Source organism: Carcharodon carcharias, chromosome 4, assembly GCF_017639515.1.
Source record: "Carcharodon carcharias isolate sCarCar2 chromosome 4, sCarCar2.pri, whole genome shotgun sequence".
Taxonomy (NCBI): Eukaryota; Metazoa; Chordata; class Chondrichthyes; order Lamniformes; family Lamnidae; genus Carcharodon; species Carcharodon carcharias.
The window spans coordinates 111,977,563-111,997,586 of NC_054470.1; the positions used below are offsets into that span (position 1 = coordinate 111,977,563).

Below are 20,024 nucleotides of genomic sequence, written 5' to 3' on the forward strand. Positions count from 1 at the left end.
TATGAATAGTTGCATTCAGTCAGGCTGAGAAAAAGGATGCAATTGATCCCAAGGGCTGAAGCTAATGACTCCTCAGTAAACTTGGATTAGTTTGGCTCAGGTTTTGTTTCTTTGACAATTCCCTGAACTTCAATAACCCTCAGTGATTGCTGTTCAGACACAAAATTTTCATCATACCTTGTATTCCTGGCTGTTTACTGGGAATAACTTCAAAGCTTCACTGTACATCTGTTGGTCTTTTATGAAGTTAAGAAGCTCAGTGAAATGCTGAGGACCTGAAAGAAAGCAACATCAGCCTAGTGGAGGCAATACTGTGCAACATTTGCATATCAGACCATACAAAAGGACTCAGAGGAGGAATAAAATGTGGGTTATGTCCTCAATGCAATTTCTGACTCATAAGACATCAAATAAAGGTGCTAATTGTGTTTCTATGGGGATGGAAGGAAAAGAAAACCAGCACTACTTTTAATTTTTACATGGTACTCAAGGGTAGCCCCCCCACAACACCATCGCATGCAGCATGCGAGACTCAGCTATCTCAAAGATAAAAACAAAAAACTGCGGATGCTGGAAATCCAAAACAAAAACAGAATTACCTGGAAAAACTCAGCAGGTCTGGCAGCATCGGCGGAGAAGAGTTGACGTTTCGAGTCCTCATGACCCTTCGACAGAAAGTTCTGTCGAAGGGTCATGAGGACTCGAAACGTCAACTCTTCTCCGCCGATGCTGCCAGACCTGCTGAGTTTTTCCAGGTAATTCCGTTTTTGTTTCAGCTATCTCAATCCCATTCAGTAATCATCAAAGCACATACTGGATACAGAACTTTGCAATAAGTGCTCATTGCAGACATTAAAATGGCTATTCCTGTTTTGCAGATGCCACTGATAGAGTGCACTCACAGTATCTGACACACAGATGGTATAAAGGACCCCACATGAAATAAGAAGTGCTGTGCGTTAAAAACATTAACATACAGATGAGACTATGAACTGATTTCAGCAGTCCATAGACAATTATGAACTGCTTTTGTTTTACTCACAACTGAAACACTCTGCCTGCTCAGATACTGCCCCAGCCCTTCAAAACTGTTGTCAAAAAATCCAGCCTTGAACACTCTATCCTTGCAAACTACAACCCTATCTCCAACCTCCCTTTCACTTCTAACTTAATTTTCCAGGACTCACTAGATTTGGGGAAGTTTCCATTGGATTGGAAAACAGTGAATGTAACTCCTTTATTCAAAAAGGGAGACAGACAGCAAGCAGGAAACTACAGGTCAGTTAGCTTTAACATTCGTCATAGGGAAAATATTAGGAGCTATTACTAAGTATTATTAAAGGCATTATAATAGGGCACTTAGATAAATTCAAGGCAATCAGGCAGAGTCAACATGGTTTTGTGAAAGGGAAATCATGTTTAACCAATTTATTGGCGTTTTTTTGAAGAAGTAACAGGTGCTGTGGATAAAGGGGAATCGTACTGTATTCAGGTTTTCAGAAGGCATTTGATAAGGCGCCTCATCAAAGATTATTGTGGAAAATAAGAGCTCATGATGTAGGGAGCAACATATTGGCATGGATTGAAGATTGGCTAGAAAACAGGAAACAGAGTTGGCACAAATGGGTCATTTTCTGATGAAAGCAAATGCTGGAAATCTGAAATAAAAACAAAATGCTGGACAAACTCAACAGGTCTGGCAGCATCTTTGGGGAGAGAAACAGAGTTAACATTTTGGGTCCATATGACTTATTCAGAGCAGGGTCATTTCCTGGTTGGCCGGATGTGATGAGTGGTGTGCCATTGCTGGGACCTCAATTTCTTACAATTTATATAAACAACTTGGATGAAGGGACCGATGGTGTGGTTGCTAAATTTGCTGATGACACAAAGATAGGTAGGAAAGTAAGTTGTGAAGAGGACATAAGAAGGCGACAAAAGGATATTGATAGGTTCAGTGAGTGAGCAAAGATCTGGCAATTGAAGTATAATGTGGAAAAATGTGAAATTGTCCATTTTGGCAGGAAGAATAAAAGCATATTATCTGCAAAGGAGAGGGCCCTGTGTGTGAAGCAGCCTGTCCTTTGCAGATAGATGGAGCATATCCACACATTGCAACTTTTTCAACTAAACAAAAGCTTGGGGGACAGCCATTCCCTTGTTCATTTCCTATTGCAATGCCTTGCCCAATCAGACTCAACCTGCCTATTTGAATTTGAACAAAAGCTCAGCAGTTAACTGTCCCTTGCTGCACTTGCCATGGCAATGCCCCTACCAATCAGAGTCAACTTGCCAACCAATCAGCACTCTTTTCTCATGCAGTATAATTGTTGTTCCCTTTACTGTTGGCAATCTTGCAATCTGTCCTGATGAGTGCAGGACAAAAAGCTTATACAACGTGTCTCTTTTTCTCACCATTACTCAAGTTCTGCGCTACCAAATGACTATTTAAATACAACTTGTTGTTGTTACGTTACAGGTTCCCATTATTCCAAACAATACAAACTATGTTAACTAGCCTGATAATGATTCATAGTATTGGTAACTTGCAGCAGAATTAGTTCATGTGGAATTCATTAAACTAATTATATAAGTTTAATGAAATCAGGTTTCAATTATCAAGACTGATCTCGTGTAAGTCAAGCCCACGTAGATTCTCATTTAAAAAAAATCCAATCTATAGGACAAGGTTCAAAAGAATTTCCTTGCAACATCACATGGTCACATGTCAAAAAAAAGTTTTCCAAGTCAATATTACCCTTCACCTCTACACATGTACAAACGTATACACAGGATGTTATACTGAGTGATAAATTCCCTGTAAATAAATCAGCACACTCAGCCTTTGAAAACTTTAATTGCTCAATCGAGTTGCCTAAATGCGAAATCCCAATGTATTTGCCGTTCTGAAGTTGCACCTACCACATTTACTGAGGTGGCTGAGAGCTTTTTTGTATCGTTTCAAATATTTATCTATGGAGTATCGCTGGTAATTGGTCTCCATTTTCTTCAAGCTGTTCAAAAACGGTAGATATTCCTTAGGGTCCTGAAACAAGAGAATAACATTCAAGTGCCCATCAACCAAAGCATGCTCAAGATCAGCTTCAGAGCCTCATTTTATTTGATATCAGTGGGAACATAGGAACAAGGGTAGACCATTTAGCCCTTTGAACCTTTAGTGTGGACCTTCTTCGAACAGTCTTCAGCCTTTCTAATTTAACATTTTGATTGATTTTGCTGTCTTGCCCATCTTGTTCACTGTTGCCCTATAGAGCCTAGCAAAACCTGTCCTAAAACAAAATTAAGTTTTGAAAAAAAGCAACAAAGCATGCCAACCTTTTGCGATTTCTCTGCCACCATCATCACTAGATCAAAGTCATACGTGCCCACTGCATAGTCGTATAGTTCATTAACATCCACCAGGAAGAGGAGGTATTTCAATGCTTCCTCGGCACCGACTGCCTCAGGATCAGATGGAGGATCCGCTGCAATATGTAATAACAAGTGATAGTAAGAAATGAGGGAGAGAGCAGCACTCATTTTAAGTTACATGCGAATCCCCTGTGGCTTTTCTCATGATTAGTTAAGAGATGGTATGGTTGCATACAATCAGAGAATTTTATAGCACAGGAGACCATTCGACCCATCATGCTTGTGCTAGCTGTATTTGTTAAAAGAGGCAGAGAGGGGCCATTTTATCAGCCCAATTTAAAAAGAAGAGTTCTAGCTACCCTACTTTAGAAATATCAGTGCCATCAATATACAATAATAACTGAAGAATCCAATAGGGAATTCAGGAGAAATTGCTTCACCCAAAAAATGGAATTCCTCTATCACATGTAGTTCTGGTGAATAGTATGGATGTCTTTAAGTGGAAGCTGGACAGGTACATGAGGGAGAAAGGTATAGAAGGATATATTTATAGACTTAGATGAAGTAGGGTGCTTGTGAGGAGAATAAACACCAGCATGACCAGTTGGGCTGAATAGCTGTTTCTGTGCTGTAAATTCTATATCATTCTGTGAAGGAAGTAAGAATAGCTAGTGTTGACGTTAATCCATTAAAAACTCAGCGAGATATTGTATATGTTCTACTGAAACACTCAAAGGTTGCTTAGGTATTTGGGAAGAAATGATACAGTAACGGTTCACAGTTTACAGCATCACACTTCTGGAATAGGCAAGAAGAGCAAAATTCTAGTTATTTCTGGAAGATAACAGCCATGCTACAGAAATAGATAAATAATTAGTTTATTGAAAGATCGTGGTGGCAGGTGCCAAATAGTAATGACGATACAAATAAAAGTAATTATAATTCATAACATAGCTATAGACTAGTAATATAAAAATAAATTATAAAATAATAAAAGGATTGCACAATTATGAACATTTCAGTATGCAAATATGTAAAATGCAGATCTCCCTTTATTTACAGGATATAAATGAAAGGTCTGTTGAATTCTGCGTTTGTAATAAAGTCCATAGATATGAAGACGACAGACATTTAGGAGCATAGCAACAGGAGGTGGCCAGTCAATGGGATCTGCATCTGAAACCCTTCTGTTATTGATTTCAATGGACTGGCCCCTTTGGGCATAATGATATTACCAACTCTCAGAGTTGCATCAGGAAAGCAGTGGGATACAACCGAATTTTTGCCTGAACACTTAAATGTTACCTCTCAGCTCATGGACTTTTTGAAGAGCAGTTTCAAGTTCTGGATTACGTTTCCGCACGTGGCAGGTCAGGATTGACAAACTGTATCTGTGGAAAATAACAAGTAAGTGAAGGACATTTTGCAAGGAATAATTTACAGTTTTGAGTTTAGCTAAATATATATATATATATATATATTTCTTTTAAAATCAAAAATGGTTACGATGAAACGGTCATTCTAAAGTATAATAATTTTTGAAGATTCAAAAGGAAGACAAGAATCTTGGTGTGTTCCACAAGGATTTGAATGTTGGTTTGCTATTGTTCACAAGTTACTGATTTCAAGTATTGAATGGTCTTGCAATCTCACTGAGGGCCTAAGGGCAAAGGGCAATAGGGATAAAACAACATACTGCTGATTCTTTGGCCCCCTGTTCCTTTTAGATACTTTGTTGGGTTGGCAGAGTCACAGAATTCATCCCATTTTCAGCAAATACAACCATTACTGTTAGTGTCAGCAGTGGCTCAGTGCAAAGCACTCTTGCTGAGGAGTCAGTAAGTTGTGGATTCAAGTATCACTCCAGACTTGAGGACAAAATCCAGGCTGACAGCCCCAGTGCATAACTGAGGGAGTGCCACACTGTTGGCATTGCTACCTCTTGGATAAAATGTTAAACCAAGCTCCTCTCTGCTCTCTCAGGTGAAAGTAAAAGGTCCCATCCAGTGTTTCAAAGAAGAGCAGGAGACTCCTCCCTCATGTCCTAGGCTAAAATTTACCCCTCAACCAACAATAATAAATAACTGATTAAATGGTCATTGTTACATTGTTAATTGTGGGAGCTTGCTGTGCACAAATTGGCTGCCGGATTTCCTACGTTACAACAGTTCATTGGTTGCAAAGAGCTTTGGCCATCATGGATCATCTAAGGTGCTACATAATGCAAATCTTTCTTACTTGTGAGGGTTGATTCTCTCCATAGTAGTTCGCAGTGCATCACAGACTGTGTTCACTTTAGTCCCAATCTCAGGTGCTGAAGTTGATGAGCTGGGGAGATGTGGGTACATTGTTTTTGTGACATCTTCCTCTCTGGAAAAGAAGAGAGATGTATGTGGAACAAAATGGTGTCATTGGTTTTAAGGATGCTCTGTCTTTAATTCAGATTTTTAAAAAAATATTCCGTAAGAAATTGGTTTTCCCCAAATAACCCTCTGATGGGAACAAACGCCTAAATGATGCATTTGAGGACTAAGCAAACCTGATCCTCACATGTCATCAGGGCAGACCTGGAAGTTCTTCTGACACCCCAGGATGCAGTGTGTCTGCGACAAAGAGGAGGAAATGCAAAGCAGCCCACTTGATTAGCACCCCATCCGCCACCTTAAATATACACTCCCTTCCCCCACTGACGCACAGTAGCAGCAGTGTGTACCATCTAGGAGATGCATTGTGGCAACTCATCAAGGTTCCTTCAACAACACCTTTCAAACCTGCAACTTCTACCACTTAGAAGGAGAAGGGCAGCAGATGCATGGGAAGACCATCACCTGCAAGTTCCCCTCCAAGCCATACACCATCCTGACTTGGAAATATATCGGCCGTTACTTTACTGTCACTGGGTCAAAATCTTGGAACTCCCTCCCAAACAGCACTGTGGGTGTTCCTACACCACAGATTACAGCTGTTCAAGAAGGCAGTTCGCCATCACCTTCTCAAAGTCAATTAGGGATAGGCAATAAAAATGCTGGCCTAGCCAGCAACACCCATGTCCCATGAAAGAAGCAACGCTGACTCCTGGGGGAGGGAGATCAGTGGCTAACATTGACCTGCATTTTCAACATGGCGCTTGGAGCACTCTTGATTCGGTTCCACCACAAACCTGATAAAGACACAATGGAGTACTGTACCGTCGAAGGCATGACTTAAAAAAAAACCTTTGAGACAATGACAAACGTTCCTCGTCAGCCATGGCTCACTGGGTAACAGTCTTGCTTCTGAATCAGAAAATCAGAGACTTAAGCACAAAAAATTCCCAATGCAGTGCTGAAGAAATTTAGCACTGTCAGAGGTGCCGCCTTTTGATTCACTCCTCATCTGGCCTCTCAGATGGACACAAAAGGTCCCATGCCACTATTTTGAAGAAGAGCAAGAGAGTTCACCTCAGCATCCTGGCCAATATTTATCCCTAGAACATCATCACTAAAAACAATTCTGATCATTATCACATTGCTGTTCATGGGAGCTTGCTGTGTGCAAATTGACTGCTGCAATCCCTACATTATAACAGTGACTACACTTCAAAATTACTGTAAAGCTCTTTAGACTGTTCTTTTGTAATCAATGGCGCTACATAAATTAAAGATTTTTTTAAGAACACTTACTTCAATTCAGTAAGGAACAAATTGATGTAATTTATAGAATCGACCTGCTTCACGAAATTCTCCAAATTTTCCAAAAATACCTGAGGACAAACAGATGTATTGGCAAATATACATTAACACGACAAATAAATGCAACTCTGGACAAACTTGCAATCAATGTATGTCACTTGGATGATTCCATTTTTATCCTTGGAGCAATGCAGTGCATTTAATCATGTTCTGGATCAATTCAACATTTTTCTCTGCTGTAACTTAGTGCATAATGAATAAGGTTCTCTTTTTACATTCTGAAAATGGGTTATTCTGGTTAAAACTGCAAACTGAGTCTTCAGCCAGTCATTATTAAGTTTCCAGATACGAAAATATGAATTAAGAGGAGTAGGTCATTCAGCCCCTCAAGCCTGCACCTCCATTTAATAAGATCATGGCTTATCTGATTGCAACCTCAGCTCCACGTTCCTGCCTACCCTGATAACCTTTCACTCCCTTGCTTTTCAAGAATCTATCTAGCTCTGCCTTAAAAATATTTAAAGACTCTGTTCCCACCCCCTTTTGAGGAAAAGAGTCCAAAGACTCTCAGAGAAAAAATTTTTCCTCATCTCTGATTTACTTTTAAACGTTGACCCTTAGTTCTAGATTCTCCTACAAGAGGAAACATCTTTTCCACATCCACCTTGTCAAGATCCCTCAGGATCTTACATATTTCAATCAAGTCACCTCTTACTCTTCTAAATTCCAGCGGATACAAGCCTAGCCTGTCCAACCTTTCCTCATAAGGCAACCCGCCCATTTCAGATATTAATCTAGTAAACCTTCTCTGAACTGCTTCCAGTTCCTTAAATAAGGTGATACGATGATTTGATAGTGGGTGAAGGTGTCTGAACATTCAGTGGTTTAGCCTGATCTGACACTTGGAATCTGCAGAATCTATTCCTACTACCAGTGCAATACTGAGGGAGTACTGCACTGTTGTGGTGGCTGTCTTTCGGACGATACGTTAAACCAAGGTCTTGCCGGCTCTCTCTGCTGGGTGTAAAAGATCTCATGGCAATATTGTGAAGAGCAGGGGAGTTCTCTCCAGTGTCCTGGCCAATATTCACCCTTCGACCAACATCACTAAAATAGATTACTTAGTCATTATGGAAGTCTGTAAACTTGTCTTGAAACTAGGTTAGACCACACTTAAGACTACTGTGCACAGTTCCAGATACCATATTATAAGGATAAAAGAGGCTGTGGTGAAGATGAAAAAAAATTAACAGGGATGATACCAGAACTGAGAGGTTATACCTTACAGGAAAGGCTAAACAGGTTGGGGCTCTATTCTCTAGAGATGCTTAAGGGATGAATTAATAGGTCTTAAAGATGATGGAAGGGTTTGATACAGTAGGCATAGAGATGTTTCCACTTGTTTGGGGAGTCCAAAACTAGGACTCAAAAATATCAGTCACTAACAAATCCAATAGGGAATTCAGGACAAAATTCTTTACCCAGAATGTGAAAGATGCAACCATAAGGAGTGGTTGAGGTGAACAGCATGGATGCTTGAAGGGGAAACTGGATGAGGGAGAAAAGAATAGAAGGATATGCTGATAAGGTGAAATGAAGAAGGGTGGAAGGAAGCTCGTGTGGAGCATAAGAGACTAGCATAGACCAGTAAGCCTACATTGTCTGTTTCCATGCTGTAGATTCTATCATGTTTTTTTCTGAGTAACCTTGCTGTGCACAATGACTTCCACATTTCAACAGTGACTATACTTCAAAAATAATTCATTGGCTGTAAAGCGCTTTGGTTTGTCCCGAGATCATGAAAGGAGCTATATAGTGTGTTTATAACTCTGAGGATCACATCACTAAAGACCAACACTTCAACTACAAAGAGGCCCTGCTTCACTGTGCTAGAGGGGCTTTTACTTAGCTTACAAATGCACAGGTATTGGTGCTTTCTATGATAAAGTGAAGGACCAAAGGAGCCGAACTGCCAAAACACATCTTCTATTTGTCAGTTACTATGCGGAAAGTACTGTGCAATAGCCTGGGGATCAATCTCCTCCCCTCAGCAGAAGACATGGCATCAGGGTAAACATGGTAAAAGATGTTTTGCAAAATTTGATAAAAATACTCACCTTCGGGTTGTGATCATGGATGAGATTGAGATTTATTCTCAACTTTCTCATACATTCAAAGGCTTCCTTGTACTTAAGCCTAAGGAAAAGGTAATGAACAAGTTGAATCCATAGCCACTGTTTCATACAGCAATAATTGCTTTACGAGAACTTACAATGTTTTCCTTTTTATTTTAATAAAGACAGTGAAATCTACATAAAAGGACATTTGAAAAAAGTGGCCACTTATTGAAACCTATATAAAAGGATATTTGCAAGAAAATAGCCACTACTGAGACCCTGAAATAATTTATGTAGTGAGGTACAGAACAGGCACTCTAAATTCATGGATACTCGCAAATTAAAAACTACAGACAATCTTCGATGCACCAAGCCCTTTTACAACTTAAAATGGGTCTTAGCCTGTGGCAAAGCTGCGATATCTAGAACTTTCAGTGTGTTGGGATCATTGGCACTTTATCTTGCAGCTTGCTCCCTTTCTGCTCCCTAATTCTCATGATGTCAGTGCTGACAGGTGAGCACAAGGAGGCAGTGGGTTTTCTGAAAGAAACAGTTCTTGAGGAATGGCAAGCTCATTACTCAACATGCAGAGCAGCGAAGAAAGTCCTCTATCTCTGGGAATGGGTGCTTGAACAGTTCTGTCCCTGGGTCAGAGCAGTTTCTTGGCTTCTGTGGATATTGGATTAAAAAAAATCTCTCCATTCTACTGAAAATTTTTACAATGCACATAATGACCATTTTGAGCTAAAGACACCTGCAGAACAAAAAGAACAGTTGATGTCAGTCCCTGGAGTGTCCGTAATGTACTGGTTTCTCCTTCTCCAGGTCTCTGTGCCAGACACTATTCCTGGGAGGTTATTCCCAGACCATTTCTCAACTGACATCAACTGGTGTGAGCAGAGCTCGGTGACCCTCTCCCCTTCTTAGTGCCTTCTTACAGTAGCGTGATAAGATCTTTACCATTCTACAGCTTCTCTAATTTTCTCACAAACGTTCTCAAGCGGATTAGGCCTTTAATATAATGCACTCAGCACTGACACTTTTCTTACTCATCTGTTGCTCCAAAAATAGAATCTTAACAACACAGAAGGCCATTTGGCCCATCAAGCCCCGGCTGGCTATCTGGAAGAGCTGTTGAACTCGTCGCCCACTCCCTAGTTTCCCTACAGCCCTGCAAATATTTCTTTTCCAAGTATTTATCCAATTCCCTTTTGTAAGTTACTGTTCAATCTTCTTCTTCTAACCTTTAGGGCAGCACACTGGCAGCCCAGATCATAACAACAGGCTGAGTAAATGAAATTCTCATGTCCCCTCAGTTCCTCTGTCACTCATCTTAATTTTGTGGTCTTTGGTTGCTGATCCCTCTGCCAGTGAATACAGTTTCTCCATGTTTACTCTATCAAAACCCTTCATAGTTTAGAGCACCTCTGTTACATCTCTGTTCTAAAAAGAACCCAAATATAGCTTTCCAGAAGGATTAATAAACTGCAGCAGAGTCAACTATTGTAGTATTTGAAAATTGTTCACAATTTCAATTCTGATTTTAGTTGGGGTTAATGATCTACAGACCTGTCCAGATATTTTCGCACCTGGGCCAGTACCAATGCACGGTGATGAACGACTTCCAGATTTCCACGCGGCATCTGCACAGAGAACAGAAATCTGACAATTCACCTAAAGATGGTCCTCCAGCCCTTACAAGGTCTCTATGCTCCTCCAGTTTTGGGCTCATGCACACCCCAAATTTTCATCGCTCTACCAGTGGCGGGCATGCCTTCAGCTGCTGAGACCCTTAGCTCTGGAATTCCCTTCATAAACTTCTCTGCCTCTCTACTTCTCTTTTCTCCTTTAAGACATGCCTTCAAGCTTATCTCTTTGACCAAGCTTTTGGTCACCAGTTCTAATACATGGCTCAGTGACAAATTTTGTTTGATAACACTCCAGGGAAACATCTTTGAACATTTTCCTACATTAAAGGTGTTACATAAATGCATGTTGTTGTAGAAAAAAATATATAAAACAGCCCATGAAGCAGTGACAGAGGGGAAATGACATTCTTCATTACAGGTTTCTTCAGCATAATACTCTTAATTTTTCTTCCACTCCACACTTAAAACTGTTGCAAATGAGGATAACAAAATTTGAACATTTGAGCCAGCTCACGTATTTTTCATGAACACCTGGAGCTTATATGTGATGAACATGAGAGAATGGATGTTATTTTAAAAAATATATTTTTTGGGGATTATTGTTATTATGTAAAGAAGGTTGGGCATGTGTGTGAATGATTGAATTAAGCTGGGCAGAGATTAATAGGAATCAGGTTGTCTGGGGCGGGGGGGGGCTTTAAAACATGTAAAGGATAGAGGTGTTGGGTTGAGGTACAAGTAAATAGGTTAGATGGAGAAACATGTTTGTATCTTGCAGGAGATCCACAGGTAAATAGTAGTGGGGGCATTATGTTCTATTAACCCAAAAGCAAAGACAAGGTAGAGACATAAAAGATTTTATAATTGGAAGGATTTGAGTTTCAAAGAGGTGTGCAAACAATGGAACCTTATGATGGAAGGAAGGTCATTGATGAAGCAGCTGAAGATGGTTGGGTTGAGGACACTACCCTGAGGAACTTCTGCAGTGATGTCCTGGAGCTGAGATGACTGACCTCCAACAACCACAACCATTCTCCTTTGTGCTACATATGACTCCAACCAGCAGAGAGTTTTCCTCCTAATTATCATTGACTCCAGTTGTGCTAGGGCTCCTTAAGAAGGGAAAATATATCAATGTGTACAGGGAAGAGCAGGAAAGGATGTCAACATTTTAAGGGATACTGGGGCTAGCCAGTCCTTAATGTTATAGTGCCATCTGTTGTCCAAAAGGGTTACTGCAGGATAAAATATTAATTATGGGAATCCATAGTGAAGTCAACCCCATTTCATTGTGTAAGGTAAACTTAAAAAATGAGTTGAAAACAGAAGAGGTGATTGTTGGGGTAGTAGAGAAATTTCCCATTACAGGGGTTCAGTTTATTCTAGGGAATGATATAGCTGGATCAGAGATATTGACTATGCCTGCTGCAGTAGAGCAGCCTGTTGAGACACAATCAACAGAGGTTTTACAGAAAGAGCATCCCGGAATGCTTCCAGATGGTGTAGTGATGAGGTCACAAACACACAAGTTTAAACAAGAAGAGGAAGAATCTAAAAGAGAGGGGGAGGATGCTAAAATTCAGTTGGCTGGATCAATCTTTGAAAATATTACTCAGGAGCAGAAAATTAAAGAGGATGAGGTTGAAGTGTTTAGTTAGTAAAGTTAGTGGAATTGCTGCTGAATTGATTCAGGTTTGAAGCTTATTCTGAAACAGAAGCAGAATACATTCCAGGATGTTATTACATTAAGAACAATATGTTAATGAGGGAATGGAGACCGTCTCATATTCCGGCAGATGAAAAGTGGGTGACAGTGCACCAAGTAGTGATACCATCTGGGTGCCGGAATGAAATTTTTGAGAGTGGCTCATGAAATTCCAATGGCTGGACATTTGGGAATTAGGAAAACTCAAACTAAGATACAAAAACATTTCTACTGGCCTGGACTACATAAAAATGTGTCAAATTCTGTCAAACATGTCAGGTGATAGGAAAACTTCAAGCAGTGGGTAAGCCTGCACCTTTAATTCCAATATTTGAGGAACCTTATAACAGGGTTCTAATTAATTGTGTAGGACCCCTCGCTGAGACTAAAAGTGGAAATCAGTACTTAATGACAATCATGGATGTATCCACAAGATTTCCAGAAACAATACCTTTAAGGAAAATTACAGCAAAGGTGATTGTAGAGGAGTTAACCAAATTCTTTACAAGAAATGGATCACCAAAAGAAATACAATTGGATCAGGGATCAAGTTTCATGTCATAGCTGTTTAAAGAAATAATGAACAGCCTAGGGATGAAGCAATTTAGGTCATCAGCCATCACCCTGAATACCAAGGTGCCTTAGAAAGGTGGCATCAGACTTTAAAGATATTAAAGCATATAGTCAATATTATCCACTTGATTGGGATCGAGGGATTCCATTCTTGTTGCTTGCTATTGGGGACGCCCCTAATGAGTCAACAGGATTCAGTCCTTTCAAGTTAATTTATGGTCATTAAGTAAGGGGACCACTCAAACTGATTCAGGAGAAATTAGCGAATCAAAGTGCTGAAACAACTCTCCAGGATTATGTGATGAAATTCAGAGAGAGATTGAGTAAGACATGTGAGCTAGCTAGAAAACATTTAAAGATATCTCAACAAATGATGAAAGCAATGGCAGACAAAAGGGCAAAGGCTCGTGGTTTTGTGGCCGGGGAAAAAGTGTTAGCATTGTTGCCAGTGTCAGGCGAACCATTGACGTCAGGGTTTAGTGGACCTTACCAGACTGAAAACAAACTGAGTGATGTAAACTACGTAGTAAATACCTCATATAGAAGGAAGAGTCAGCGAGTATGCCATGTAAATATGCTCAAAAAATGCTTCAACAGAGAGGATAAACAGGGGGTGGTACTGGTAGTTATAAGTAAGGAAATGGGGGTAGAAATTAAGGATTTTGAAATTGATCTTCCTCTGAATAAACTGGACAATGAGGAAGTGATTAAGAATCTAGGTGCAATGTTAGATTACCTTTCAGAAAAGTGACAGTGATTTAAAAGAGCTATAGCAGTCACACAAAGCAATTTGTGGAAATAAACTGGGGAAAACAGATTTAGCTAGACATGATAAAAGCAAAACGCTGCGGATGTTGGAAATCTAGAACAAAAACAAAAATACCTGGAAAAACTCAGCAGGTCTGACAGCATCTGCAGAGAGGAATATAGTTGACGTTTCGAGTTCGTATGATCCTTCATCAGAACTAAGAAATATAGAAATGAGATGAAATATAAGCTGGTGGGTTGTGGGGGAACAGGTAGGGCTCGATAGGGGGCTAGTGATAGGTGGAGGCCAAGAAGAGACTGAAAGCTGTACTAACAGCCACATCTGTTCTATCAGCACCTGATTATACAAAGCAGCTTAAGTTGGCTATTGATGCCAGTGATGTTGGTGTTGGTGCAGTTTTGCTGCAAGGAGATGAACTAGGAATTGAGAAGCTGGTGGGATATTTGTCATGGAAGTTGAATGTACACCAGAAGAAATATTCAACTATAAAGAAAAAGAAATTAAATTTGGTGTTAACTTTGCAGCATTTTGAAGTGTTTGTTCCAAACACTTCTTCAGAGACAGTTATACATACTGACCACAATCCTTTGAAGTTTCTGGAAAAGTTTCAGAACAGAAACTCAAGACTGTTTCGGTGGAGTTTATTATTGCAACCATTCAATTTACAAATGATACATGTGGCTGGATGAGAAAATTTGATTGCAGGTGCATTGTCAAGAGTTTAAAATTCAAAAGAACTTGGATATTGGCAAGTGGAGAATGGACTGGAATGAACTCTATTTTTACAAACGACTTGTGTATATGTTTCCATGGTTAATACATGTACATTACAGCATAATCATTTTGTTTGTATAGTTAAATGTAGTAAGGAGTAGGAAATTGGTTGAAAAATGAAACCATCTTTCTGGAATTATGATGGTTCATTTTTTGCTAAGCAGGGAGATGAGAGAATGGATGTTATTTTTAAAATTTTACGGGGAATATTGTGCTATTCTATAAAGAAGGCTGTTTGTGTGTGAGAGATTTAATTAAGATGGGCAGAGATTAATAGGAGTCAGGTTGTCTGGTGGGGGGGGGGGGTTAAAACATGAAAAGGGTAGAGGTGTTAGGTTGAGGTACAAGTAAATAGGTTAGATTTAACATTTACATTTTTAGATAAGTTGAATATCAAAGGGGAGTCAGAGGGTACAAGAAACATGCTTGCATCTTGTGGGAGTTCCCTAGGTAAACAGTAGTGGGGATATTATATTTTATTGACCCAAAAGCAAAGTTAAGGTAGAGACATAAAAGATTTTATAATTGGAAGAATTTGAGTTTTTAAAGAGGTGTGAGAACAAAGGGGGAAAAAAGGTATTTTAGAGTTACTGTGGAGAGGTTAGGATAGAGATAGCTGGAGCTGTTTGAGCTATAGCTGGAGCTCTGGGCTGGGAGAGGATGCCATTTAAACCAGCCATCCATGTAGCCCAAACCTTTTCTAGCTTGAAACAAGCAGTTTTATTTTGTGGTGGATTCCACCACAGAGTGGAAGAGGGAAGGGGTCATGCGGTATGCCTTTATTGAAGTACAGCAGTTTGCCTTGTGCAATATCAATGGATTTTTTTATAGTTAACATCTATAAGGGAGTGTTGCCTGGAGATGTTTATTTGGTGGTCTAACCAAAAAGAGAGTCCTTTTGGGGAATGTTTTGTTGGACTAACCTTAATTGTGCAGCTGTAATCTTGTGCACTTAAGTTTTCTTTTATTCTTGCTAATAAAACCTTTTCTTATAATTTTTTTAAACCCCAGAAGTGATACTGGACCTCTTACTTCTGAGATCGGTATGTCGGCTTCTCGCTTACAGAGTATTAAAAAAAGGCTATGGCCCGTAAGCCAAGTTTCCCTCTGGGATTTGGTTTGCACAGCAATTAACATTGGCTGTGGTGATTACAAACATGCTTCACAAAATTAAATTCAGTACTCCTCAAATGAGAATCAGGACTAGAGGCAGTATGAGAGCTGAGCACTCTCCTCAGCCCACCTCCATGTCACTGCTCAATTGAAAAATAAGGGCTCTCCCATTTAAGATGGGAGACGAGAAGGTATTTTTTCTCTCAAAAGAATCATCATTCTGTGATTCCAAATTGTGATGCCTATCTAGTGGTACTAGGGTCGTGAATCTTTGAAACTCTCTTCCTTGGAGGCAGGGTCACTGAATATTTTTCTAAGATAGAGTCTTGACTAACAAGGGAGGCCAAGGTTATTGGGGGTAGGCAGAATGTGGAGTTTAGGTTACAATCCGATCAGCCATGATCTTACTGAATGGCGGAGAAGGCTCGAGAGGCCCGACAGCCTACTCCTGCTCCTAAATTGCATGTTCATGGGCTCTCCTATGGTCTCGGTCATTGATTCTGGCCATCCAGGCACCCTGAAGACAATACCACACTAAAACACATGGGTTTCCACTGCATCGCTGTACATGTGGTCAGTGAAAAGTAGCACAGGATCATGAAGATTAAGGTCAGCTTCTTATATTGCACTCTCAATTCTTTTACTTTAAGGCAATCCCGATTGCCTGGTTTATTTGAAGTTGACGAAGTGAAGAATGGTTTCTAGCTATTCGCTGCAGCTCTGGCTAAAGACCCTGATCTAAGCAATTTGTAGCTGCAGCACTGGTAGATTTCTCACCCCCAGCTTTAAAAAGCTTTTTACATCTTTCCTTGGATAAGTACTTGAAGGGATGCATTTGCATGGTTATGAGGGAAGAGCAGGGAAAGATAACGAATTAGTTGTTTCAGAAAGCTGTGATGGGCCACACACCCTTTCTATGCTGTAAGATTCTATGATTCTTTGAAGCTTTCCATCCTTACTCTTGAATGTTGTGACACGTTGAGGCAAAACCCTGCGGGCACCAACAGCCCTGAAGTGATCATAGAAACAGGAGTAGGCCATTCAGTCCCTCGAACTTGTTATGCCATTCAATTATCTACCAAGTCTTACTGATATACTGGTTAATAGTTGGCAGATGATTGGTATTTTGTTCACTCAGAATCAAGCATTAGACATAGTACCACTAGATAGGCATCACAATTTGGAATCATAGAATGATACAGCTCATTATGGCTGTGCCAGCAAGTTTACAAATATAGATAAAAGTAGATCATTCAACCCCTTGAATCTGTTCTGCCGTTCAATTAAATCATGGCTGATTTGTATCTTAACTCCATCGGCCGGCCTTGGTTCTGTAACTCTTAATATCCTCACCTAACAAAAATCTAACAATCACAGTTTTGAAATGTTTCAATTGATACCCTCCACCCCCCCACCAGCCTCAAGAGCTTTGTGAGGAAGAGAGTTCCAGATTTCCACTGCCCTTTGTATGTAAATCTAGAAACTAAAAGTTAAATTTGCTGTGATGTTCGCAGGTGTGGATTGTGCCCACTTGTGTAGCATTAAGTCGATTACTAACAAATCTAAAAATCACCAGTTATTTGGCATTAAAGCTGAATCACAACTTCAAAGGGAAGTTGTTTCTTAAAAAAAAACGATTGGTGTTTCGGTTTTGTTCCCAATTATTATACCCCTTCTCCTAGCTACTGCACTGTAGATGAGAGAATGGACAGCAATTCATCTCAGTAATACCATTACTAACCTGAAGGAGGAGTTTAGTGTCCTGGGGTACAACAGTCACGATGCGAGATCCTCTCTCCACTCTACGAACTGTTTCATCATTTGGCTGGTAATCGCTACTTGTAAGGTGCGACAAAGCTGTGTGTGGAGACAGCAAATTCAATCAATCTTAGACAGTCAAAGTTTTAATTAAAAAGTTACAGCAAGTTGCCAACAAATGCAGGCAAAAGCAGCAAAGACCTACAATGTCCTGGTTAAGAAGGAGGGTCCGTTTAGTGATTTTGTACCAGATATCAAGATTGCTCAAATCAAGCAGATACTTAAACTTGCATCAGGATAGGTGGCAAGAAAGTTATTCTACACAGGACGGTGAGTGGCAAGAGAAATTTCCTTCTTATAACAAACAACACTCCAAGAAGTCTAACAATGCTGACCTTTGAACAACTTAATCCAGTTTACTGCGTATACTTTACACACTCACCTTTTAATGAAGTAGTCCTAAGATTGAGACAGCGACAGATGTGTGAATGGGTTGTGAATAGCAGGAACTCATCACATACTACAAATGAAGTGGTGTTGGAGGCTATCTGTTCAGGACATAAACACCCCCAAAATAATTTTTACAACGGCACTCACTGCTTTAAGTTTGCAAAGAAAAAAAAAATGATTTGTAAGAAAACGCAACTTACCTCTAAGTCATTAATGAAAAATCGAGATCTTTCTGTCAGACCCAAGACCATTTCCTAGGGGCGAGAACATGTAGAAAATTTTAACCTTAATTTTAGGTGCAGATGCTTGAAGCAATAAAATAACCCATTCATCGCACACATTTGTTAATGAACTGAGTGGAAATGCCTCAAAGCACCCCAAAGAGGTCAAACATACAAGAGTCATGGGAGTCCTTGGTTTATGACTGACCACAATGGAGAAGGCTCATTCAGGAAGGCGCTGAGTATATCATGAGACTTTGTCGGGAACATGCACAATCTCCAAACAACCCACCTATCCAATCCTTCAAATGCCACCTGCCCCGCATGTGGCAGAGTCTGCAGATCGCGCATTGGCCTCATCAGCCATCTTAGAACCCGACAAACTGGAGTGAAAGCAAGTCACCCTCAATCCCGAGGGACTGTCCAGGTGAAGAGTAACGGGAATAAGTGGCTAGACCATGAAAATCAGGAAGGTCTGAGATTTGGTCAGTTAGCTAATCTCCGACATTTGGCAAAAGGGTGCTATTTTCAATTAACTTTCAATTAAGGAGGGATAGATTGCCCAAGGTTTGCTCTTGCCAATGCTGTTCAGCACCTATAGTTGGAAGCACAGGGTGGATGTCGGATGGAGATAGGATCAGGTATCCCTCCCGGCCATGCCAAAGAGCCTGCTGACACTCAGTGTTTAGGCATGCCTATTAAGAATGGCTTTCAGCAAAATGATCCAGATTGCATCTGGTGCCTGTGGGACAGCGCTGTAGCAAGCAGCCGATGCTTTCAGACGGAAGATGAAAAAAAACTGCCAGAGGAAGATAAACCAGCTTACCTCTCCATCAACAGTACATAGAGCTGTCTCTATACAAGGCTGAGGAAATTGTATTAAACATCCGGTAGTCGACTTCCACTGTTTCACACATGGCTCAGAGGAACCTGTGGCTGAAAGAGACATTGAAATCTTATTATATACAACAACAACTTACATTTGCACAGCATCTTCAACCTTGTCCCAAGATGCTTCATAGGAGTGTTATCAAAATTTGACACCAGGCCACATTTTGCAGGTGGGCAAACGCTTGGTCAAAGGGGTTTAGGGTCAGATTTCTAGACCTTAAGGCCCAGGTAACTGAAGGCATGCTGCCAACGGTGGAGTAAACCTATTGTTTACAAAATAAACACTCTTAGGTGTTTAGCACCATTCCCTCTGTCCCCACATCTGCAAATTTGTAATTCTCTAAGCTAGAGAAAAAGGCAAGTAGCGGGAAGTTACTCATTACATCACTGACTTAATGACAAAACAAAAAGTTAGCATCCTATTAAGAGCCTTACTGACCATTATTATTTGGATGCAATTGGTGCCAAGAACAGTACTACAAAACAAGCTCATCTATATATTGTTTTAAAAAGTAGGTTTAGTCATCTCCTCAACACAGTAACCTTGGAATTGACAGTGATAACTGGCCAATGATAAGGTGATGAAACCTGTTTTGTTTGGTCAGACAAAACTGCATCTCAAAGCATTACCCAATTAAGCTTGATGTGTAGACACAGGGGCATAATGAAGTGTCCTGGTCACAAAATGAACTAAAGATGGAAGCTTGGCAGGAGTGGGAGAGGCAGTAAACAAAGACTTTTAAAATTGTTTTCATATGTCTGTAAAGGTAACAATTACAAAGAATATACATCACAGAGCTTCCTCCCATTCTTTCACATTTAACTCCGTTAGCATTAATGCTTTATTTCTTTCTCCCTAATATGATTATCGAGTTTCCCCTCGAATGCATCTATACTATTTGCCTCAACTACTCCCTGTGGTAGTGACATCCACATTCTCACCACTCTCTGGGTAAATAAG

The 20,024-nt window shown here is 40.2% G+C and overlaps 1 protein-coding gene across 6 annotated transcripts in view; it reads right to left on the bottom strand.

Moving 5' to 3' along the window:
- elp1 (elongator acetyltransferase complex subunit 1) overlaps positions 1-20,024 on the bottom strand; it is a 74,101-nt gene that overhangs the window by 20,589 nt on the left and 33,488 nt on the right. For 4 of the 6 annotated variants that reach the window (XM_041186982.1, XM_041186984.1, XM_041186980.1 and 1 more), the window contains exons 16-27: positions 18,999-19,108; positions 18,152-18,205; positions 17,944-18,049; positions 17,485-17,600; positions 10,730-10,803; positions 9,161-9,239; positions 7,035-7,114; positions 5,611-5,742; positions 4,678-4,763; positions 3,337-3,485; positions 2,923-3,046; positions 178-275 (exon numbers count right to left, since the gene is read on the bottom strand). In XM_041186982.1, coding sequence (XP_041042916.1) covers positions 178-275; positions 2,923-3,046; positions 3,337-3,485; positions 4,678-4,763; positions 5,611-5,742; positions 7,035-7,114; positions 9,161-9,239; positions 10,730-10,803; positions 17,485-17,600; positions 17,944-18,049; positions 18,152-18,205; positions 18,999-19,108 — 1,208 coding nt within the window. The remainder of the gene's footprint in view (positions 1-177; positions 276-2,922; positions 3,047-3,336; positions 3,486-4,677; positions 4,764-5,610; positions 5,743-7,034; positions 7,115-9,160; positions 9,240-10,729; positions 10,804-17,484; positions 17,601-17,943; positions 18,050-18,151; positions 18,206-18,998; positions 19,109-20,024) is intronic. The other 2 variants (XM_041186983.1, XM_041186985.1) reach the window with 2 other exon arrangements.